This window comes from Seriola aureovittata, chromosome 13 (assembly GCF_021018895.1).
Source record: "Seriola aureovittata isolate HTS-2021-v1 ecotype China chromosome 13, ASM2101889v1, whole genome shotgun sequence".
Classification (NCBI taxonomy): domain Eukaryota; kingdom Metazoa; phylum Chordata; class Actinopteri; order Carangiformes; family Carangidae; genus Seriola; species Seriola aureovittata.
Window position 1 is genome coordinate 9,616,027 of NC_079376.1, and position 23,175 is coordinate 9,639,201.

At 40.2% G+C, this 23,175-nt stretch overlaps 2 protein-coding genes across 3 annotated transcripts; both read left to right on the forward strand.

Moving 5' to 3' along the window:
• The first annotated feature begins 1,447 nt into the window (after positions 1 to 1,447).
• LOC130180386 (thrombospondin-type laminin G domain and EAR repeat-containing protein-like) lies at positions 1,448 to 9,445 on the forward strand. The gene is made up of 14 exons (XM_056393889.1): positions 1,448 to 1,532; positions 2,752 to 2,975; positions 3,112 to 3,186; positions 3,259 to 3,479; positions 3,904 to 3,994; positions 4,127 to 4,271; positions 4,373 to 4,504; positions 4,595 to 4,665; positions 5,532 to 5,693; positions 5,791 to 5,998; positions 6,108 to 6,340; positions 7,584 to 7,762; positions 7,878 to 7,979; positions 8,269 to 9,445. The coding sequence occupies exons 1-14, from the start codon at positions 1,448 to 1,450 to the stop codon at positions 8,420 to 8,422; spliced, it is 2,082 nt and encodes a 693-aa protein (XP_056249864.1). The 3' UTR covers positions 8,423 to 9,445.
• Positions 9,446 to 10,008: 563 nt separating this feature from the next.
• usp40 (ubiquitin specific peptidase 40) lies at positions 10,009 to 22,536 on the forward strand. 2 transcript variants are annotated; one of them, XM_056394102.1, is made up of 31 exons: positions 10,009 to 10,724; positions 10,844 to 10,911; positions 10,997 to 11,110; positions 11,886 to 12,050; positions 12,269 to 12,415; positions 12,526 to 12,669; positions 12,865 to 12,993; positions 13,203 to 13,319; positions 13,646 to 13,753; positions 13,883 to 14,083; positions 14,244 to 14,382; positions 14,595 to 14,676; positions 14,886 to 15,057; positions 15,161 to 15,245; positions 15,336 to 15,406; positions 15,493 to 15,902; positions 15,977 to 16,133; positions 16,239 to 16,299; positions 16,893 to 16,946; positions 17,175 to 17,263; positions 17,435 to 17,521; positions 17,616 to 17,652; positions 17,825 to 17,889; positions 18,545 to 18,619; positions 18,707 to 18,925; positions 19,197 to 19,315; positions 19,428 to 19,493; positions 19,630 to 19,840; positions 20,164 to 20,259; positions 20,348 to 20,442; positions 20,682 to 22,536. In XM_056394102.1, the coding sequence occupies exons 1-31, from the start codon at positions 10,529 to 10,531 to the stop codon at positions 20,788 to 20,790; spliced, it is 3,888 nt and encodes a 1,295-aa protein (XP_056250077.1). In that variant the 5' UTR covers positions 10,009 to 10,528; the 3' UTR covers positions 20,791 to 22,536. The 2 variants fall into 2 exon arrangements, with proteins under 2 accessions (XP_056250077.1, XP_056250079.1); XM_056394104.1 differs by having other exon boundaries at positions 14,247 to 14,382.
• The last annotated feature ends 639 nt before the right edge of the window (positions 22,537 to 23,175 follow it).

The window sequence follows — 23,175 nt, forward strand, 5'->3', positions numbered from 1 at the left end:
TAAGGAAAATCAAGTGCCAATCTACATCAACTTTTCTGCATCTAAACAGATCCATCTGAAACCACACAGGAGAATGTCACACACACTCACTGCCGTGCCTGGAAGGAAGAAAGATTAATGAATGGATAGAGGAAAAGAAGGACAGGGCAGAGTTGGTATCTTGTATCCTGGTCTATGTGCAGTCTATGATATTAATGTGGGCGAGAGGAAGAGAGACGGAGTGCATTTGACTTGTAAATATGCCGGTCGGTGGATGAGACGATTCTGAGAGATCTGACACAAGCTGAGATGCCGCTGTTTCTGAAAACACAGTTTGATTATTTAGCGAGTGCCTAGTAACCAACAACCAGAGGTCAAATATTCTATGAAGTTGTTAGGACTATTAATCTGTTGGGTGACCACAGATGATTATAAGTCTAAGAGCTATAGAGACTGCACACAGCAGGTTAAAATAAATGCAAATACTATTATTTACAAATACTATTTGACCAAGGCCCTCTTTGTACTTTGTCCATTGCAGTATTTGTATAATTTAATGTTTTCCTAATTTCAAATATATAACTGAGTCCACTTAGCATTTGATTTCACTGTCCGGAGACTTCATTGCATTTTCAGTAAGTAATATTTGCAAATCTTTTAGGAAAACAACCAGGTTTTAGACTTTAATATCACAGTTGAGTTCATGCACATACCTCGGTTTCTCAGCTAATAAACTATGGGATAACAGCTAATATGATAATAGCTGAGCTCATATCCATCTATGCATTAGTGGACCAAAGGTCACAGATGTTCTGCTGTTGGTTTAAAGTTGCCTTTTAATGAAAAAAAAATTATGGCTGCTAAGGCCCCTTTCGCATACTGCATGTCTGGAGGAATTTGTCTTTTGACATATTTTCAATACTATTACATTAAAATATTCTCTCTGTCTGCTTGTCTGTCATAAGTGAGCATGCACACACACACTCACACACACTCACACACACACACACACACACACACACACACACACACACACACACACAATGGAGCAGCTCACCCCTCTGGCAGGTCTGTGTCATCAGAGGCGGTTGTGGGAGGATGAGTGACGGGCTGTTTAGTGATTTGCATGGCTCCGGTGTTTAAAAGGAGCTGCAGGTGCAGGATTCTCCACACGGATGAATGGAATTCTCTCCAAGCACAGATCCTCTACTACTTGTATTGAAGTACATGTGAAGCTTAGGTAGCCAGTATAGCTTTGATCATTTTCAACAGAATTTGTTGAATAGACTTTTTTCTTTGGGGCTGGAAGATTTGAAAACGCCCATTTAGGTCAATATGAAGAATACACAATCGTCTGGTGTGTATTGTCACTTAACATAGAGACAAAAGGGAGAAAAGACATAGAGAGATACCCTCAGTATGGAGACATTCGTATCGACTGGCAACTGAACCAAACAGGCTTTTTGAAATGTCATCACTGATATTTGTGCAGCTCCTTCTCCTGGGGTTAAGGGTCATCAGCACCACAACAGACACATGGAGACACTGTACAGGTATTGTACCATTTTATCCTATTTCATCTCTCCCAACCTCAGCTTTACTCTCTGTTACCTCAGCCCAGTTCAAAACATGTGATGTTCAGCTAATGATTATTCGGTGATTTACAGTTTCATCTAAAAACCTGGGAAACCCCCCCAGCTAAAATTCTTTTGGATAATTCTAACTGTCTGCATCTGCTCACAGCACGGTGGGAGTGCTTGTGGGTGAAGTACTGCAAGCAATACTAACTTAAATTAACGTCCAAAAACATGTACAGACATTGGATGTGGTTAGGATTCCACAACTGTTCTATACACATCAGAAGATCGATACTACCAGGGCGCAGGTTCATATGATGTCTTCACACTTTCCAATTAACGTCTTTGTTAATAATAACCCGTATTAAAACCTCCTATAGCTTCACCACCACCCAGGGCTATTTCTCACGCACCGGGGGGGGGGGGGACTTCAGCATGCTATTTCATTAATTGATTTATTAGTTTATAGCAGTTGTTCTCAACCTCTCCAACTTGCGTCCCCTTAAAACAAAGCTGCTGTATGTCTATTTGAGACACCTTGGTTTAATATGATGAATATTAACCTATGAGCAGTGGTAGAAGAAGTCTCAAGTAAAAGTATATAATACTACACTGTAAAATACTCGTTGAGAAGTAGAAGTATGTAAGCGTAGTCAGGAAGATGCACTTAAAGTACTAAAAGTTAAAGTACTCAATGAAAAAAGTGGTCCCAAAGTGAAACCTTCCTTTATCACAACCGATGGACCAAATCTCAATCTTCTTATTAAAAATTAATTGAATTTACAAGGAAGAGAAGCAAACTGTCACATTAGAAAAGCTGGAACCTTGAAATATTTGGTATTTTTGCATGATCAAAGTGTCAATCAGTTTATTTCTGTCGTTTAACTAATCCACCTGTATAAAATATCTGGTGATTTAATTCATAACAACACATCATATTTGATCATATTTCATTATTTTTCATATGTTTTGTCTGCAAAAATCTTACTGTCTTAAGTGACGTGTAACTCATGCCATCAATTAACTGCTGTGGAGTAAAGTATATGTATAGTAAAGTATTATTAATCACCTCAGGACCCTTAGATTTATTTTGCGACCTCTTTAGGGGGTCCCAACCCTCAGGTTAGGAACCACTGGTTTATAGCATAGCAGTTTCTACGTCTTCCTGACCTCTTTATTCTCTTATTGTTTGCAGATCTGCTCCCTCTGGATCTCCTGTCTTTTGTCCTCGAGCGGGACACCTCCAAACTTGTGCCCGGGGTGCACATGAAGCAGGCTGGAGGGGTGAGGGGTGTACATTTCTCCAGCCCTCATACTGTCTTGAGCTTTCCCTCCTCCCAGCTGCTGGTGAATTGTGATCTCTTCCCAAAAGAATTCTCCATTGTTGTGACTCTAAAAGTCACTCACGCTGCATCCGCGGTGAGCAAGAAGCACCGAGATCTTTTACTTGTACCTCACATCATACTTAAGCACAGTATTTGAGTAAATATATTCTATTACTTTCCACTCCTGCCAAATACAGTGTGCCTTAATGTTTTTCCTATTTGTCGTACAGAGGAATGAATACATCTTTTCACTGATGGAGCCAAAAACAGTGGCAGCGGAGGAGAAGGAGAACGATAAAGGAGATGTTGTGGAAAGCAACAAAAAGAGGGGTGTCAGTGGAGAAGAACACGATGGAGAGGAGGAGAAGAAGAAGGAGGAGGAGAAGCAAGGCAAAAGTAATGAGGAACATGGACGGATCATCCTGGGACTGAGGTTTTCGAGAAAATATCTGCACTTCCTTTTTAAAGGTCACGGAGGGGTCGTAGAGCACTGGGTGTTTCGAAGCACCCAACTGGCTGATAACCAGTGGCACACTCTGGTTTTAACCATTGGTAGTCACGTGAGGCTCACAGTGGACTGTAACTCACCAGTGGAAATGTAAGTTCCTTTTTTTCCCCTTTTTGTTCCTCCTGAGTGCTTCTGTCTGTTTTCTGTTGACTGTCTGCCTCCCACCATCCTCTTCCTGTTCCTTCTGAATCCCCCTGAGGGATAGTAGATCCTTCACCACAATACAATGGCACTGCTCCAAATCTGCTCACACCCCTGCAGCCATATCATAGTGGCCTGACAGTATGTGATAGATGGTTTTTAGTGGAAACTCCCTCTGGCGCATAGAAGGGAGGAATATCAGCACCCATACAGTACTTATACGATACAATTCATGTCTCATACTTTTCTGTCTCAGACAACAACAGAAGAATGTGAGAGACTACTTTAATTACATACGCTTCATGTTCATTTACAGAAGAAAAACAACTTACTCCAGCTATTAGAAATAATTATATCTTTTTATGGCAAACAGCGTTCCCTCCACGCCTTTCCCTTCAGACCTTAACATTCAGGGATCCAGATTCCACATTGGCAGTCGGGGGAGATGGAAAGGCTTGTTTTCAGTAAGACATATTTTTCCCCATTATTAACTTTAATGACATTAACAAGAAAATAAACTGCCAAACTATTGTAAACTACAAGGTTAATAAATTTTTGTGAAAAGCTTTTCCATCTTATGTGCTGCCCACGTACAGGGCCTGCTGCGGCAGCTGGTTTTGCTGCCAGGTTCGGATGCCACCCGTCAGATCTGCCCCTCTTCCGACCCCCAACTAGCAGCTCTGTCGGTACCACCGCTTCTCTTAGATCTGCCTGTGATGGGGAGGGAAGGTGAAAGCCATGGTAAATTGCATTTTACAAGCCATTTGATACTGTATGGCCTCTCTTCTTTCCTGCCTCTTTAATTGTTCGCTTGCCCTTGTGCTTTGATCACGTGCTGTCAGAAACGGAGGAGCCAGTGTCAGTGGGGTTGGAGCGCTCCTGCTCAGAGTTGCAACAAGGCCAGCTGTGGTTCAACCCGCTCAGGAAAGGCCTCTACCTCTGCGACGGTACAGTGTGGATCACTGTACTAGAGGGTGAGAACTGTACATCAACCCATCATGAGCAATTTTCTTCTTGGCTTGGGTTGAACATTGATTAAATTTTCACCTCTTCATCTACTCTAGATCACAAAAGACTGGACTATGTATTGGAACATCAGGTCCTAACCACCAGCTCAGAGACACATGATGTGGAGGTATTCATCCACTTATTTAAAAATGAATGTTTATGTATATCTGTTGTGTCTATACTATTGCTTGAATCCTCACTGATACTTATAGCTGAGGAAACCAAAGGCAGACAAGAGAAGAAACACATCTTTCTTTTGGGGAGTCTAGTGTTTTTCAAGACCATGGTTTCTAAACCAGGTTGTCAGGGAGCTTACAAGGGGTCACGAAATAGATATATTTGGTCACAAGATAATTACCACAGTGGGAAATAAGAAAAAAAAAAACTCAGCTCCAAAAAGTTATGTTTAGTCTTCAGCAAGCTCAGTTTTTTTTCCATGTGAAATATTTTATACTTTTACCACTTCAGGCCTCTAAAATATTCTGAGGAAAAAGTCTTAAGTGAGAGGAAAATCACTCTTCACAACTCACAGACATGTATCCTTGTGACAAACGGTCACAAGCAGGAACCGCTGTTCTAGCTGCTCACTTCTCTTTAGGAGATCACTTGTATCTTGCTCCTCTGTTTCAATGTGACACTACCATCTCTTGGATACACTTTCAATTTTGGATGATATATGACTTTTGCACCTGCCTGGTTTGAATGCATATATTATAAACTGCGTTGGGCAAAAGCATCGGCCGACTGAATGTAATGTAATTATAAATGTAATTACATGTAGGTAGAGAGGTGCATATTTGTGAAATTCACAGGGGCAATCTTGGTCGGCTATGATTGATGTTGTTACAGCCCCACTGTTGGTTGGTCTGATTTCTGTATAAAATCTAGTGTAGTCTTAATTTTCACCATTGTGTGATTTTGTTCTTCCATACAACATGACTGTCTACAAAGTTTAAGATATCAGTTTTCTTTTTTCTTTAATCCAATCTTCAGGTTTTCCAGGTACCTGGCATGGGTCTGATGGCTGCTATGGCTCACCGCTCCAAAGCCTCCGGCTCTGCTGTGTATCTGTGGACCCACTCAGGATTCAAGCTCTACCAGAATATTACCACCCATGAAGCCCTGGTTTGGAGACACTTCAACATGGGAAAGAAAGTATGATGAAAAGGAAGTAAAAAAGCATTGGAGAGATCACACTACAGTAGAAATAAGCTTTGAAGCCATATTCCCTCTGTCTTGTTTTTTGATCTAGACATACCTGGTGGTGTCTAACTCTGGGGGAGGGCAACACAATCGTTTTAACAAAGAGTCAGAGATGGACTTTTCTGTGATTTACAAGTGGAGCAAGAAAAGAAAAAAGTTTGTGCAGTTCCAGTCTCTGCAGACCTACTGTGCCCGTGACTGGGAAGCCTTTAACATCAATCGACAAACCTATCTCGCTGTGGCCAATCATAGACAAGGTAAAAACTAAATATCCATCAAATAACTACCTGTTTACTTCCAGAATTTCTGTATTAAATCTGTGTAAAATATCAAAATATTACATTCTCTGTCTGGTTTGTCTTTCAGGTAATAATAATCACACTATAGACAGTGTGATATACAGGTGGAACAGGTTAACAAAGTCTTTTGAGGTTCACCAGATGCTGCCAACCTCAGGGGCCTATGACTGGGAGTTCTTCACTGTCGGACCATACCATTTCCTTGTGGTTGCAAATGCTTTCGATGGAGTGACCACTTCTGTAGACTCTGTCATCTATGTTTGGATCAATGGAAGCTTCCAGGTGTTCCAGACAATTAAGGTATGTGGTGAACATAATAATCACTCAGTGTCAGATGTTTGGTACTACACCGCAATACAGGGTAAATTTGGAAGGTGTTTAAACGTGGGTGGAAAGGAGCACTTTACCGTAACATTTTGCTGCATGATTTCCATACCATTCATTTTCTCACCAGCTGGGCTTTGATTTCCTCTGATGGGATCTGTATTTTTGAGATGAGTATGAAAAACGATCTATCTTGTTTGTGCACACAGAAGGAAGGGAATACGAACAGGGAAAGATAAAGGGGTAATGAAAAGAGAGATGTGGCAGCGAGTAACGGGCGTGTATAAGCATTTAAGACAGAGCCAAAAATAGAGCATGTGGTTTGCCATGATTTGCCTCAGCGATAGCAATGCTTTGACATGTAACTGATAGTGAATCATATATTTGAATCTAGCCACATTTGAGGAGAGAGCGTTGACACATTGATAGTCACATGAGAAACCATAAGGAGATGTGTGATTTAGGGAAACTCCACAGCTTGATACAAGGGTTCACAAGAACACCCTGGGGCAATGGGAAATTAATCACCTGAAATCATTGAGCGAGAAAGAAAACATAATTTTGACACCTTTTAAGCCATGCTAACAGTGTGGCTGCATTGATGCCATGTCAGTCAGTCAAACCGTCAGTTGGTTGGTTCCACCACTTTGGTCCAGCCTGGAATAGCTCAACTATTGAATGGATTGCCATGAAATTTTATACAGACATGCATGCATGATCCCCAGAGGACGAATCCTGCTGAGGTTGCTGGTCCTGTGGTTTTCCCTCTAGTGCCACCACGATGTTGAAATTTGTGATTTTAAATAAAATATCTCCACAACTGTTGGGATGGATTGCCATGAAATTTTATTTAAACTTTCAGGTCCCCACCAGTTTAATGATCCCCTCATTCATCCTCTCGTGCCACCACCAGGTCAAAGTTTTCACTTAGAAATGTGTGCAATAACTTCGGTGCTAATCAGAAAATGCTAGCATGCTAATGCGCTAAACTGAAATGGTGAAATGATTAACATTATACCTGCTAAATATAAGCATGTCAATTGTCACTGTGAGCAATGTTAGCAAGCTGATGTTAGCATGTACTGTAGCTCTAAGCACTGCTGCGCCTAAATACAGCCTCACAAAGCCGTATACTCCTCTCATATCTCCTTCCATGTTTTAACACTGTTCAGACTTCCACCACACCGACAGTATGTTTTCTTTCTTACTGTCAATCTAGACATTTTGCGCCACAGACTGGGAGATGTTTCAGATTGGCAGCAGAGTCTTCTTGGTTGTTGCCAATGGACACAGACTCCATGGTAACGGACCAAGTCGATACGCCATCAACTCCACTATCTATGAGCTTGACATGAATGGACAGCTATTTGTCCGCTTCCAGGACATTGTCACTTACAGGTACATATCTGCAAGCATTATACACAATATACACACAGATAGACTACAGGAACACTTCCTGGCATTTCACCCTCTTGTAATCATGTAATCACCACATACCTTTATGTCTCTCCAGTGCAGTGGACTGGGAGTTCTTCAGCCTCGGGGAGGAACATTTTCTGGTTGTCGCTAACTCCTTTAACGGAGAATCCTACTCTCTCAACAGCATTCTCTACAGGTAGTCAACTTGTCAACAACACCCCTCCCAGTGTGAAATAATTCACCCATACTGATTGCTATGTAACTTAGTGAAATCATCTCAGGGACATACACCTACACTGTTGTAATGTAGATTTATTTTCTTCCTGTGGGCCAGACTAGTTTTCACTAGTCATACCTGCACTTTTGACACGTGAGGATTCACTAGGAACAAGGAAATAATCCACAGCTAATTTTTGATCCAGAGCTATTTTTAAGCAGATGCAAATACACATTTGATTTGATTCCTCTTCTCTGTTTGTTTTTAGATGGCAGGGATATGAAGGCTTTGTTCCTGTTCATTGGCTCCCAACCATTGGGTGCAGTGACTGGGAGTTTTTCAGCTTTAAAGGAGAATCATATCTGATCTACTCTAGTGCCAAAGCACCTCTCTCCAAAGTGTTCAAACTGAAAACCTATTAGGCAAAAAGAGAGTGTGCACATGGCTTTGTGAACTGTGTGTGTGTGTGTGTGTGTGTGTGTGTGTGTGTGTGTGTGTGTGTGTGTGTATGTGTGTGTGTGTGTGTGTGTGTGTGTGTGCATGTCATTCTTTGTAAGGGTGTACATTGTCCTTTTGTGTCTGTGTTTTTGTGTGAGAAAATGTATGCAATAATGTTTGAAATGTGTGTGTGCCTTTACAAAACTATGCTTGTCCACTATTTCAGGGTCAACCTCAATTACATACTGTCAGGGTTTTAGCAACCATTAAAGCCATGTCCTTAATGTTATTTTTGGGGGTTGTCTAGCGGGTTTTAACAAGCTGAGGAGGACATTGCATTCAACAACTACAAAGAAATTGCACATGGTGGATTTTGAAGAATTATTCTGATATTCCTTAGGGTAAATATCTTTGTATTTTATGGTTTTAGGCAAGAAACATTAAGTTAAATTGACATATGATAAAAGGATTAATCTAGCGTTTTTATATTCTTGCAGCATGGAGACAGTTTTGAAACTGCATTTAGACCATCATGTAGGGAGATAAAATTTACAGAAAATGTCATTTAACAGTTAAACCAATTAGTAAAATACGAAAAAAAAAGTAAAATAATTACAGAGTTTTTTTTGTGGTGACTACTCAGAAAATCTCCCAGGGGTTTTGCCTGGGTAATTTGGTATAATGACTAACCCTGCATACAGTTATCCCACAATATTAACTGTTTGTGCTAGGTTAACATCTAAACCTCATTTTAAAAAGACAATTTAGTGTGGACAAAAGTTCTATGAGAATATGTCTATTTGTGTGCATTTTCCGACAGAAATGGACAGCCTCTAAGATTCCTATATTTCCGTAAAAGCATTTTATATTGAAATTATATTTAACATTTTGTTTATCTAGTGGAATGTGTTCTCTCAAAAAGACTTGGACTGATTGTAACTTTTTGCCTTTGACTGCATGAATTATAAATATATATGTAAAAGTGAAAGTAAATTATTGAAATTACAATAAACCAGACTTATTATATTCAAAACAAGGGCTGTTTTTGTATTGTCTAATCTTCAGATATGTTTAGTTAGAGCATAGGCAACAAGGGTAGCAAACATACCCTTTAAGATCAAAAGTACATGTTTTCATTCCAAGTCATTTCGTCTCCAATCAGATAACTGGTGAGATCTTTGATTGGTATGCAACCCTGCACACATGGCCGTGGGCACATAACTGCCATCAACTATAGTGGCAACTGTGAAACGTGTTTTGGTGCTGTCACACTACAAGTCCCATGACCCTTTTGTAATATCTAAGAGAAGAATTGTGGGAAATGTAGTTTTTGTGGCAGTGTATTTTCCTGCTGTTAAAAGAGATGTAGCTAACAAATATTATGGCCGTACCAGTGAAGTGACAGAAAATTACAGAAATTATAAAAGACTGAAAAATGCTTATACGCATTGGCCAGGTAATATGTAAAACAAATATCGTCAGTTATATTCATTTTAAGCATGTATGGCAACCAGGTGTGATACTACAAGTACCAGAATGCACCATTACATTCTCTGCTAGGAAGAAACATGGCTGCCTACTGTTCACCGACGATATCTGTATTTACGTTTCGTTTATTAACTGTTATAAGACCGACAGAGGAAGAAAGAGCCATTGTCCGAAGCAATTTTGAGTAACAGTTTACTTAAATCAGTCCTTGCAGTTTCGGGAAGAGGGCGCAATTTTTTAGTCGTAGATACATTGACGGTTAGCGTTACGGAGAACCTGATTTTTTTTTTTAACATTTTCGCTGAGCTGTCAAGCTGCTCATCAGTGTCCTGCTGTTGATTTGCCCTTTGTTAGCGTGTTAAGCTACGTGAATAACATAAGTGCGAGGCCAACGCATATACATCCGGTAATAGTCGATATGTTCAGCCCCGTGAAGTCCTCTTATTTCAGAGTCAGCCCGGCCATTGTCAACAGAGAACTCGGCAAGACCAAGATGAGATAGCAAGAGGGCACATCGGAGTGTTAAAACACGGTTTACTACGAGGCTGAGTCCCAGCATAACTGAGAGAAAACTGAGTTAAAATAAAGAAAACTCGCACGCCATGTTTGGGAATCTTTTCGAAGAAGATGAGGAGGAAGGCTTCTCTTCCACTTCCTCCAAAGGGAGAGTTTCAAAGGGGGGAGACGAGCCGCCTCCAGCTCGAGGAACAAGCAATCTGTGCGGCATCAAGAACCAGGGAGGGACGTGCTACCTGAACTCTCTGCTTCAGACCCTGCTGTTCACCCCAGAGTTTAGAGGTAAGGACAAGTTACTCTTCCTTTCGCAGGAAGAGACTGAGGTCCACCACTACAGAGGCCAAACAGAGTACAGTTAACTATTTATTTACTTATTCATTGTTTTGTGTGTATCTTTGCAGAGGAGCTGTTCAGTTTGGAGCCAGAGGAGTTAGGATCCCTGGAAGACAAAGAGAAACCAGGGGCCAAAGTAAGAATTGCAAGGTGTCTAAGGTGTAACCACGTATGTGTGTGTGTTTGTGAAAGGTAATGAAGCTTTCCCTTCTTTTCCTCAGGTGAGAGTGATCCCACTGGAGCTCCAGAGACTGTTTGCCCGTCTGTTGTTGGTGGACCAGCAGAGTGCCTCCACTGCCGACCTCACTGACAGCTTTGGCTGGAACAGCAGCGAGGTCTGTTCCCGTTATCTTTTTCAGTGAGAAGGAGAAAGGGAGGCTCAGGTTACACTTCTCATTTCCGAGATTCATCTACTCTCCAGTCTGATCATGAAATATATGCTGAAATTCACCAAATCGGTTTTCAGACTTACTGAATAGTGGTCAGGTCAGCAGCCTGTTTAGAATTTGAGTTTGTGTGGACGCATTTATGCAAAATAAATTTGTGAAGAGGGATAATGAAATATATGAAAATAAAAACATGAAGGGAGAGAAAGAAACAGAATTTGAACCAGAGCTCTAAAATCAATCGCTCAAAATGGAAAGTGTAACCTAAGCCGTAGCTGGGAGAGGTGAGAGTGACTGTGCACATAATACATGAAAATGTTGAAAAGTTGCTGTGTGTAATGTTGGGTTCAAAGTAAAGAGTGACATGTTGTGTCCTGATCCCTTACTACAAACTGATTTTACAGAGGTTTTACAAATATTTATAGTGTTCTCAGTGGTAAAATGAATTAAGTACACTCAATAAAATCAATATGTGTAAAGAAGCTGCTTTCTGCTGGAAAAGAAAAAGTAGTTGGTGTTATTATGTTATGTGGTTGACGTCTTGCATGATTTTCTGTTAAGTATAAAACTGAAATGCATTGATTTATTCTATAATAACAACAAAAACATTATATGATAAAAAAATGTTACGCACTGCAAACTGTTTGTACATAATATGGCATTAGGACACAGCACATGTCTTTCTGTCCCTGATTTGATCTTTTCTGTTGTCCTCCTCTTTTAGGGGACAAATCAGCATGACGTGCAGGAGCTGAACAGAATTCTGTTCAGCGCTCTGGAGCACTCTCTTGTGGGCACCACTGGTAGTACATTTATTCACCGGCTCTACCATGGTACCATTGTCAATAGCATTGTCTGCAAGGAGTGTGGAAATGTCAGCCAGAGACAGGTGTGTCCATATGCCATAAGCCTCTCTGCCTCTCTGACCTGGCTGCTTTTGTAAAGTTATATTTTGTCCTTTTAAAAAAAGTTGTAAATATGTTTTATGTCTTTTGCCAAGTAAGATTTAATAAAATTGATGCCTGCCATTGCAGGAGATATTGTAGTAGTACAAAGATTTCCAATTAACCCACATCTGGTGTAAATGTTTATTTGTGCCTTCTATAGGAGGACTTCCTGGACCTGACGGTGTGTGTTTGTGGCGTGTCTAGCCTTGAGGAGGCTTTGTGGAACATGTTTGTGGAGGAGGAGTTGTTTGAGGGCAATAACCTGTACCGCTGTGCACAGTGTGACAGGCTGGTCACTGCTGCCAAGGTCAGATTGTGCTAACATAATAACAGAGGTTATAATGATATTAAAATGTTTTGATATTTTTTTTCACTGTTTCTCACCTTCCTTTCTTTGCTCATTTTGCTATTATTCAGTCTGCTAAGCTGAAGAAGCTCCCTCCATTCATGACCATGTCTTTGCTGAGATTCAGCTTTGACTATGCCAAATGTGAGCGATACAAGGAGACAGGACGCTACAGCTTCCCCCACACCATCAACCTACAGCCATTTTGTGAACGGGTACCTGACAGATTTTAACACTCTGACCTCACTTTTGTTCAGATTCGGCACAATTAACAGAACCTTTTTATTTCAATTATTGTTATTATTTTTCCATTTTATTGGTTTTCAGGCTCAGGTTTAACTTAATGTTGGAAGGCTTGGTCACACTAAGATGTCTTAAAAAGTAAACTATTATGTGTTCCTCTCTTACAGACTGATGGAGAGGACTCTGATTACACTTACGACCTGTTCTCTGTGATTATCCATAAGGGCGGCTGCTATGGTGGCCATTACCACGTTTATATCAGGGACATTGACGAGCTCGGTCAATGGGAGCCACCGGTGAGAAAAAATAAAAAAGCAAACAGGAGGATTAAAAACAAAAACACAGATTTTAGTACAAATAAGAAGTCATTATTTGTACTCACATTTTAGAATATAAGGTGCCGGTACTGACAAATGGCTAATTGGTCATTGAGAAAAGTTTATCAACATCTGCAAGCCTTTGAATGTGTGCATTGGAAATGGCAGCATCTTTGTGTTGTTGTTAGGAGGAGGACTGCAAACCTAAAACTCAAAGGAAAGTCAAGGAGGAAGTCAAGGAAGTGTGTGAGTCAAAGCTGCAAGAAGATGACCCTTTGTCTGTCCTAACAACTATAATTGCCCAGGTACTGCAACAACACATTTTTTATCTAGTTCTCATACATGTTTTATTCTTCCACACCAGTGACAGCCATGGCTGGAGGGATTATGTTTTCAGGTTGTCCATCTATCTTTCTGCGGATGACAAATTAAAGGAAAAACATGTAGTGTCTTATTGAAGCGTTAGTCTTCATTACATATACTATACTATATGAGTCTTTACAGACATGGATGTAAAATGCAACTGTTTGGCATAGGTATACAACTGTGAGCTTTAATTCAAGTTTTTATATGGAGTCAGTGGTATAGGAAAAATGAATGAATGAGGTGGTGTTCATTTCCTGTCTACTAGGACCCATCAAAGAGTGTCCTGGTGGACCAACTGGGCCAGAAACTCATGGATAAGATTGGTTCATCCTGGAGCAAAAAGTTCAGGAAACACTATGGTCCCATAGGAAAGGTATTTTTGGTTTCTTTGCTAATGATCAGTGGTGTCCTTTTGTGCTTAAATCAGTTTGTCTGTTCCAGTTTTTCTTATTTCTTCTGCCTGTAAATGTTTTTTTCTTTACTTAATTCTCTTCCAATGCAGTTCCTTCAGTCCCACAATGATGTGTTCATGTTGGTGTCCAATGGTACCAGAGTAGCACTGAAGACAAACCTGCCAAACCCAGTGACTGAGCCCCCTGGCCAAACAGAGCAGACTACTAACTCTGATCCTTCAGCAGCTTCAGACCCAGGAGCTACTGAACAACAGGAAGGACTGGTCCAGGAACCAGAACCTGAACCAGGGGTACAAGAGTAAATCACACTTAAGCAGGAATTCAGACTTGAAAATGACATTTATCCAGTGTAAAGCCTTTTGAAATTTTTTTCCTCATCTAGTTTCCTCGTGGACATCTTGTGATTACTTTTCATGCCTGTTTCTCACGGTGTAACATCCTGTCTGTCAGCAGGGTAGCCACTGGTTTGACCTTAATGACTCTGCAGTGACCTCCATAAGGGAGTCTGACATAGAGAAGCAGTTCCAGGGTAAAGAGAGTGCATACATGCTGTTCTACAGAAAAACACAGCTGCACAGGCCCAATGAAGGTAATGGACGCTGGTTTTCATTTGTTTTGGAAACTTTATATCTGCCCAGTTGGGTTGAGTGGGTTCATGTCAAAAAAATAATCATTGATTTCATCCTGATAACTCATTAACAGTGTTGGCATTTACCAAGTTAATAGCAGATTAAGTAGTAAGATGACTAAAATGTGTATATTCACAATATTTTTATTTTTTTAATTTTTTTACATTTTCAGCTTTGACCAATCCACAATATAAAGTTCCTTCTCACCTCGTCCAGATGGCTCAAGAGGAGAACGTCAAACTGCAACAGATGCGGTACAGAAACACAGTCATATATTAAAGTATTATCACATTACACCTCAATTTAATCAGTTCTACCTGACAGTTCAGTCTCAATCTATGGGCGGTTCAGGGGTATCTATAATTCCTAAATCAGTAAATGTAAGAGTCAAAAAAGGAAAGGTATATGAAAAATGGTTTGTTGCAAAAATGATTGATATGAATCTGTATTGTTTCCGTTACAGTGAGAAGTTTGAATCCACCAATAACACAGTGGAGCTGCGCCTGCACCTGGCACCCTGTTACCGCCTAGAAAACGGAGCCCTGCAACCAGCCAACAAAGAGCACAACGGGAGCACCACCCTCAGTTTTGACCGTAGAAAGACTGTAGGAGACCTACGATTAGCTATTTACCAGGTAACTTTATTCCTAAAATCAATTAAGTGTTTTAAATCCTAAAAAAAAAATTGCGGAAATAAACTGCATGTTTGTGTTTTCATATGTGGATTTGTCTATTCAGATGCAGGAACTCTGGGAAGGGGATATGGCTTTGACTGTGGCCAAGAGTTTTCCAGCTGGTCTACACCTCTACAATACTCTCACAGGTGAGACATTACTTCAATACTAATACTACAATACTTCAAGAGATTTTGTACATCTCTGTAATGTCTTTCTGGTTGTGTTTCTCTTTCCAGATGACAATGTCTCCCTGTACAGCGCAGGCATCTACACAAACTCTGACCTGTTTGTGTGGAACGGCAGAGAGGTGAAGAAAAGCATCGTCCATAACAAACATGCTCAAACGTCAAGATCCAGATCAACTCACTTTTATGCTGGTTTTTATCTCCTCAGGTGTGTGGTGCTACTATCCTGACTGGAGCTGAGTGGGAGCCAGTGCTGCTGAATGTAGTCCGTCCCTTTTTGGGTGAAGATGTGGAGCAGGAAGTGGGGGACGGGGTGGAGTGTGAGGAGAGCGGAGGTGGTTATGAAAATGGCGGGCTAGGACTTAAAAAGGAGGCGAGAGGGTTTGCAGGAGGTGTGACACTTGGGGAGGTGAAGGAGGCACTGGGGGAGCCTAAGGAGAGTCTGCTATGCCAGGAGCATAAGGGAGGAAAGAGAAGAGAGCAGGGGGCAGGAGAAGGAGGAGGGGCGAGCGGATGGAGAGTGTTCCCACCCGATGACATGCAGCGGACGCTAAAGGAACTGTCGCTGAAAGATGGAGACGCGCTGTTGGTGCTGGAGCCACAGTCCTTCGACAGCAGGTAAAACTCCCTGCATTATGTAGTATGTGTGGTTTTCTTTACGTTTGTGTTTTACAGCTGTCGTCTTTGTTTAGTGTGTTCACCCTCAATGGAGATGTGGTCACTGTGACTACACCATCTGACTGCCGCTGGCTCCAGGTGGAGTTTCGACCACATGGAGGAAGAGGAGCTGAAGGGGAGGGGGAGGAGGAGGAGAGGAAGAAAATTAAGGTTCCAGCCACAGGAAATATGGTCAGTAATTTTTGTGCTTCTGTTTTTGCTCTATCTTGTTGTCTCTTCTTCCTTTTTATCTTTCCACTCAAAAATGTAGTCTTGTTTAATGTGTCTCTGCTACAGCTGCTGTGTGAGGTGAAACAGAGGGCCATAGAGGAGCTGCAGCTACAGGAGCTTCGCCCAGGCAAGTTGCTCAATGTTACACATATCTATGTTCCCAACCCTCCATTATTAGTCAGGGTCAGTTATTACTGTATATGCAGATGCTGAGTCCCAGTCTGATTTTGGTATTTGTTTACATTAAGCAGCAGCACATGAACACTTCAGAAAGCTTAAAATCTCTTAGAACTATAATGTGTAAGTTCAATTGTGTGTTTGTCATTAAGGTTATACTTAAAGGTGGTGTTGCACTGAACTACACTATATTGAGAGGTGTTTCTAACTTTTTTTCCTCCCTATGACGGGATCAGAATATTAAAAACACATCTGAATATAATGGAGTCCTGCACAACACCACTGATAGATATGACCTGTATGTTAACACATGTATGTATATAAAAAAAAAACAGATCATTGTAGGCATCAAAATATAGACCTAACAGTTATATTATAAGTGTATTTGAAAGATGTGATAAATCACACTATGCCTGGTATTGACCACGAAACTTGGCTCAGGACCTCCTGAGTTTCTTCAAGTAATTTGTGTTTGGATTCTTATATTGACTCTTTATATGTTCAAATTCTTCATTCAGCTGTTATTTCTGTCTCACTGACCAGGTGCACAGTACTGTCTGAGACAGGTGGACTGCTCAGGGAAACTCCTTCCTCCAGGTACTTAGTCATCTGCTACCTTGGGGGTGATTTTAATGGTGCAGATAACTAAAAGCTGGAAATCCCCCCTCATTTTAACAAAATATTAAGATACACATTCCTTTACACTGTCCCCTCGTCAAAATTTTTAAAAGGTACTATCCCTTCCTGTAATTTTTCTTTTTTCATCATCTGTCTTTGAAGTTGAAGCAAACATTTACTGAGGTGCACTTGTTGTGTTACTGACAGTGTGCGAGGAGCTGAGTGTTCGGGATGCAGGAGTGCGACTCATGACCACACTCACTCTCTGTCCGGGAAATGCCCCCAAGGCATCACAGGTGTGTCTTTTTATTTGAAATCTTCAATGAATCCTTTGTATTTGCAGCTGCACAGGTGAAAGTTACAGAACCTTTAAGTGCCAGTAAAGTACCTTCTACCACCAAGTCGAGGAGTTACAAGAGATTTAAATATTTGACTGATGTTTGGAGATGTTTCTCCTTGTGTTTCAGCTTTTCTTGCATTTCTCTGTGGGCTCATCGCCCTCTGCTGGCATGGAGATGGACATAATTGTGGAGGAGACTTGTACAGTCAAAGAGGTGAAGGAAAAAATCTACTTGTTTTCTGCAACATTCATAATGTGCTTTTATTAAATTTCATTTAAAATGTATTTAATCATAATGTTATTTGCAGTGTCTAAAGGCAATGCTGGATGCTGTCGGACTTGATGGTAAAACTACAGCTTTTTCTTCCTGTTGTTTTCCCAAAGTGTGTGTAACTTGCATGTAATGTAGACTACCACTGCTTTTGTGAGACTAATTGAGACTAATCAAAAGGGTATTTTACTGTGGTGCTTTGCGGCAGTATCTGGTTTGTAATGTCATTTAAATGTGTCCTTGCAGGAACCTGTTGGCACTTGAGGAGGCTCGATTGGTGTGAAGAGGTTGGCGAGCCACTTATGGATGAGGTGAGTGGCTGACTGTAGTGTAAATAAGACATAACACCTAAATCAATCAGTGAACACAGATATCTTTTTTTTGTTTGTTTGTTTTCTAATGTTAACCTGCATATGTACATGTTCACTTATTTTTAAAATGATGTTAAGCACCAGGAAAAAATAATTGCTGACTGAAAAAGTTCAAAAGTTCTGACTCTGACTGAAAACTTAAATATAAAAAACAGAATTTTTTCTTTATTGAATAATGTTCAGATTATTCTCTCAATTAATGGATTAATCATGTGGTCTATGAAATGATACAAAACAGTGAAAATTGTCCGTCACAGTTTCCTAAAGCCCAAGGCGATGTCATCTGATTGTCTGTACTGTCTAACCAGCAGTCCAAAATGTAAAAATTATTAAATAAAGACTCAAAAAAGCAAATCCTCACAAATATCAAACTGTAACTGGGGAAAGTTTGACCATTTTAATTTAATAATTACTTAAATAATTAGTTGATTATCTGAATATTTGCTGATAATTTTATGTCTGTCACCTAATCATTGCAGCTCTAAGTGAAAGGCGATTATAAAATGTTTATACTATATTAATTAATTATATTAATTCCTCTCTTGTTTTCCATCAATATGTCAGTCACATGTTAACTGCAACCTTTTATTCTCAGGATGCTTGTCTGTCAGAGCTCAAGATAAGCAGTGGAGAGACATTAGTCGTCACAGAGGGACAACTTCCTCCGAAGGTACTTAAATGTTTTTTGGCTGGAGATTCACAATTTATGTTATAGCTTTCCTCTCTCTTTAGCCTTTGTTGTCTCTTTTTCCCTCAGGGTTTTCTTAAGTTATCCATATGGCTGTATGTGGATCCCAAAAACATGGAAACAGATTTTAATCCAACTGACAATGGACACGCTGAGGAGCAGATGCTGGAGGCAGTTGAAACACATAGTCACTCGCCTCCTCTTTGTGGTGGCAACATGGTGGACCTGAGAAGTGTAGGACAGGTGGAGATATCAGACGAAGCCATGTTGGAGGATCTCAAGTCTCAGGTAGAGCCTAGATTCTGATTCTGTCAGACTGACAACAAGTTCTCTTTAGCCAAGACTAAATCTGATGTTCACTAATTCAGGGTCACATCCACTATGTGCTATAGTCTAAGAAGGGCTTTTATTTAAATATTTCTGCCATCATATGTCACTAGTTGTGCTGTTATTGTTCTTTTGCTTGGGATCAGGTGCAACAGTGAGGCATGTGATTTTGCTGCTTTTCTCTACCAAAAGTGCTTCTCTTACTGTACTTTATTGTCTACCTCTGTATCAGGTGTTGACGCTGCCTGCTCTCCAAAATGTGTGTGTGCCAACCACTGCATTCATGCGCGTATGGCAGATGGAGGGATTGAGGCTGGCACGAATCCTCAGAGGACAACAGCTGACGCTCAGGTATGACCACTTTTTTTGCCAGTTTTATAATTGAAACCCATCAGATTATTTTCATCAGGATGGATACAGAAAGTTGAGTCATTACTTTTTTCTTCTGTTTTCTCGTGATCAGGAAATTGAAGCTAATCAGTGGTACAGACATTTGCGTGCAACAGCTGCTGAAAGAGGAGGATCTTGGGTAAGGTTTAGGATGTAACTAATCCTTTGGTATCCCACCATGAGAAATAGTTCAAGAATTAAGCCTCTCTGTTGAAATCTTTGCTTTCACTTGTGTTTGTAACACATTTGATCCCTTATTTCCCCCTCTTCCTAAGGCCCAAGGAAGTGTTGCTAAATGTTAAGATGGGAGTACCAGGGGAGAGGTGTTACTACCCTCCAGAAGAGCTGATTTGGGATGCATCCCGTGATTCTTCTCCTCGCTCTCTACGTACTTGTCTAGCTGCACACTACGGCCTCTCTCCTGACTCTCTGCTGTTGGCAAAGCACCAGCCAGACAAACACACGTGGGAAGAAATATCCAACTGGGTAGGAATACAAGTTTTTTTTGGGTATATTTATATGTATGTCTTTACTTCTTTGAATTTTTAATAGAAAAGTTGGTAGAGGAAATGGTAAAGTATCATACTCCTCTGGAAGAACACTACAGAGGAAGGTTGACTGCGTAAAATCTGGCTAATAATAAGAGATCTGACCTTGATCATTCAGTTCATCATTTCATCAGGAACTTTTATTTTTTTTTTTTATTTTATAAGCAAGAAATTATACGCAAATCTCAGTATTCTTGTATGTGTTGCTCATTCCTGGTTACATTATCACTGAATAATATGCCTTCTGTCTTTTACTTTCAGAGCCAGCAGGTTTCCAAAAAGAAAAAGAAGAAGAGAACAGAATCACTACTGGGAGCACCATTCCACCTCAAAGATGGCGACACAATCGGCATCAAGGTACTAATACAACCCTGCTGTGTTCATAAAGAGTCAGTTTTGTTTTTGTTTAAGAAACGCTCAGTCTGTTTTTGATTTTTCTTTTCAGAATCTTTTGATTGACAAGAACAGGGACTTCATCACTGTGGAGGATGAGCAAGGGCAGCAAAGGCTCAGAGAGCAGGCAGAGCAACGCAGGAAAGGGTGGGACTTCTTCACTTTAATTTGTCACATGCCGTAGTTGGGAAAACGTTTGTTACTTTGTGTAACATTTATAGATGTTACTGCTTCAACTGTGTGCGGGGAAAAGGAAGTCCAAGTATTTATTATTTGGCAGTCACCTCATGGCTGCAGTGACTTATAGCTCTGAAACCACAAAACTGTCCATTAGCTGTGATTATTCTTATTTTTATGTAACATGTCATTCCCTTTCTTATGTTTAGAGGGGAGACTGTGGGCGCTGATGGTGCCGGACTACAGAAGAAGGCTGGACGGACCAAATCCAGGAAGCCAGAGGTGGCACTGTCAATCAGTGTTGGGGAGTTCAGATAGCACCCCACTCCCCTAGGTGTATGGACAAATCAGTACTACCTGTAAAACACACGCGCACACAGCTGCCACGTTGCAGTTAGGACAATCCACCTGACATAAGTCTTGTGCCGTTTTTTTTTCTCCACACATCTTTTAAAACTGACTAAATCAAACCCTAAATTCCTATCTGCTTCCCCTCTGAATTATTTATTTTTGGCAAAGGAAGAGAGAGAATTTCTTCTTTGGCACTTTGATTTGATGTTTTGTAACAACTGGCTATAATTTGCATTATTTCTATGCAAAATTACTGGATTTTTTTTATTGGATGACCCATGTTTGTCTTGCTTGTCTTTTACAAGCTCTTAGTATGACAACTGCCACACATGCCCTTTATCGAATTTAATTTCTGTTTTTATATTTTCTGAGGGAGATGTGTGACCTTCAGGACAGATTTTTGCTGCATCCACCAGTAGCTAATTTGTAACCTTTATACTGCAAGTATTTCTTTTGCAATCACAAACCTGCAGTGAAATACTGCACTGAAGCTTGTGCTAACTCTCAAACACTGCCGCAGTTAAACTGTAGCAATCAGGGTGAAAATGTATAGTGGTAGCCACCAGCCAGTGGCTTTTAAATTTTGGCTTCCTTTTAACCAATTTTCCAGTACAACAAGCCACTGCAAGAGGGAATCAACCATCACTAAGTCCTGATGTTCTTTATAAGGTAATTGGTTGTACAAGAAGTGACTCTCATTTATATAATAAACCTGTCACTGTGCACCATTAACAAAAACCTTTACCTGGATCATGGGCTCTATAGATGGGCTTATTTTAGGTTGACAAGGGAGAGGAGAGACAGGCCTTAACATGGAGAAGCCTCAGTGCTGCTCTGTCCTCCCTACCTCACTCTCTGCCTCTCTCACTCTACCTCTGCTGCCCTGTTATTGTTTTTTTTTTTTTTGGTCTAATTTGTAATTTTCCTAACCCTCAACTGTTGCCCTGCTCTATTACAGTAAACTACAGTTAAAGTATTTAGACACATTTATGACACATTGTTTAATGTTTTGGCTCTGTGTATTTTACAATTTGGGTGTAAAATGACACATCAGCTGCAGGGTGAAAGTGGAGATTTATTGTCCTTCATTGGACATTATCCACCCTTGATATAACTGAATATTAAAGAAGACACATTGTGTTATATAACCATATATAATGCCAGATGAATTTGTTCACTTCTGCTCCAGAAATATACTGTAAAACTTCTCTCCTTGATTATGTAAAGGTAAAGGTCCCTGATTTACAAGTTTTAATTGAGGAACATTTAATGTTTCATTTGCATGCACTAAATGTGAACTTCAGGGAAGTAAAAATAATTCTTTAGATAACTTATTTGAAGAAAGTGACAAAATAATTGTATTACTGTATGAATTGTGGTGTTTTTCTTTTTGTTTTTTTTTGGGAGGATTTGATTTTGGGGAGGAAGTTTTTTTCTATGCTGCTTCATGTGTTAATCTGGTCTTCATCCAGTGCCAAGAATTTGCAAGTAGAAATGATTTTTTTTTATTTGTTTGAAACAGATGCATAAAATCTACAATATACTCAGCAATAGTGAAATTTAATTTTGTATCATGTATCATTTACATCTTTGGTGTTATTGATAAGGACTGATCTGCTGAATTATGACAGTGGACATCTGTTTGTATCCGTTTCAGATTGTATTTGCAGAAAGTATTTTATCAACAATAAAGGTATTCAGTAGTAAATGTCACTTGTGTCATGTTGAGTTGTCTTGGTCATGGTGTTTTATATCACAAGAATTTGTGGCTTTAATAATTTTTATCCCTGTTGGTGTCATGGCTTTATGAATGGTAATGTCAAATGGTCCAGAAATATCTCAACAACTGTTAGAGGAATTGGTGTGAAAGTTACTACACGTTAATGACAGGTGCTCAATTGGATTTAGGTAAGGGGAATGTCTGGGCCAGTCAATTGCATCAATGCCTTTGTCATCCAGGAATTGCCTGCACACTCACATACCCAGGGCCCACTGTACAACCGCAAGGTCTGACAATAGCTATGAGGATTTCATTCCAGTACCTAACAACAGTCATGGTCTGTGCGACCCTCCAAGGATATGCCTCCCAAGACCATCACTGACACACAGCCATGCTATAGCAAGGCATAAAAGGTCATTGTATAGTAAGACACAAAGGGAATAAAAACAAAATAGTATAGTAAGGGATAAAAAGTCAAAAAATGACATAGTATAGAAAAACATTAAAAGTTATAAAAACATCACAATATAGTAAGAAGTTAAAAGTCGAGGTATAATAAGGCATAAAAAGTCATAAAACGTCACAATATAGTAAGGCCTTAAAAGTCGGGATATAATAAGGCAACAAAAGGC

Coding starts and splice junctions, on each gene's coding strand:
- LOC130180386 (XM_056393889.1), top strand. CDS start 1,448: ATGTCATCACTGATATTTGTGCAGCTCCTTCTCCTGGGGTTAAGGGTC. Junction 6,341..7,583: donor AGGTGTTCCAGACAATTAAG/GTATGTGGTGAA, acceptor CTGTCAATCTAG/ACATTTTGCGCCACAGACTG. Junction 7,763..7,877: donor CAGGACATTGTCACTTACAG/GTACATATCTGC, acceptor ATGTCTCTCCAG/TGCAGTGGACTGGGAGTTCT.
- usp40 (XM_056394102.1), top strand. CDS start 10,529: ATGTTTGGGAATCTTTTCGAAGAAGATGAGGAGGAAGGCTTCTCTTCC. Junction 14,084..14,243: donor AACCAGAACCTGAACCAGGG/GTACAAGAGTAA, acceptor CCTGTCTGTCAG/CAGGGTAGCCACTGGTTTGA. Junction 19,494..19,629: donor CTGAAAGAGGAGGATCTTGG/GTAAGGTTTAGG, acceptor CCTCTTCCTAAG/GCCCAAGGAAGTGTTGCTAA.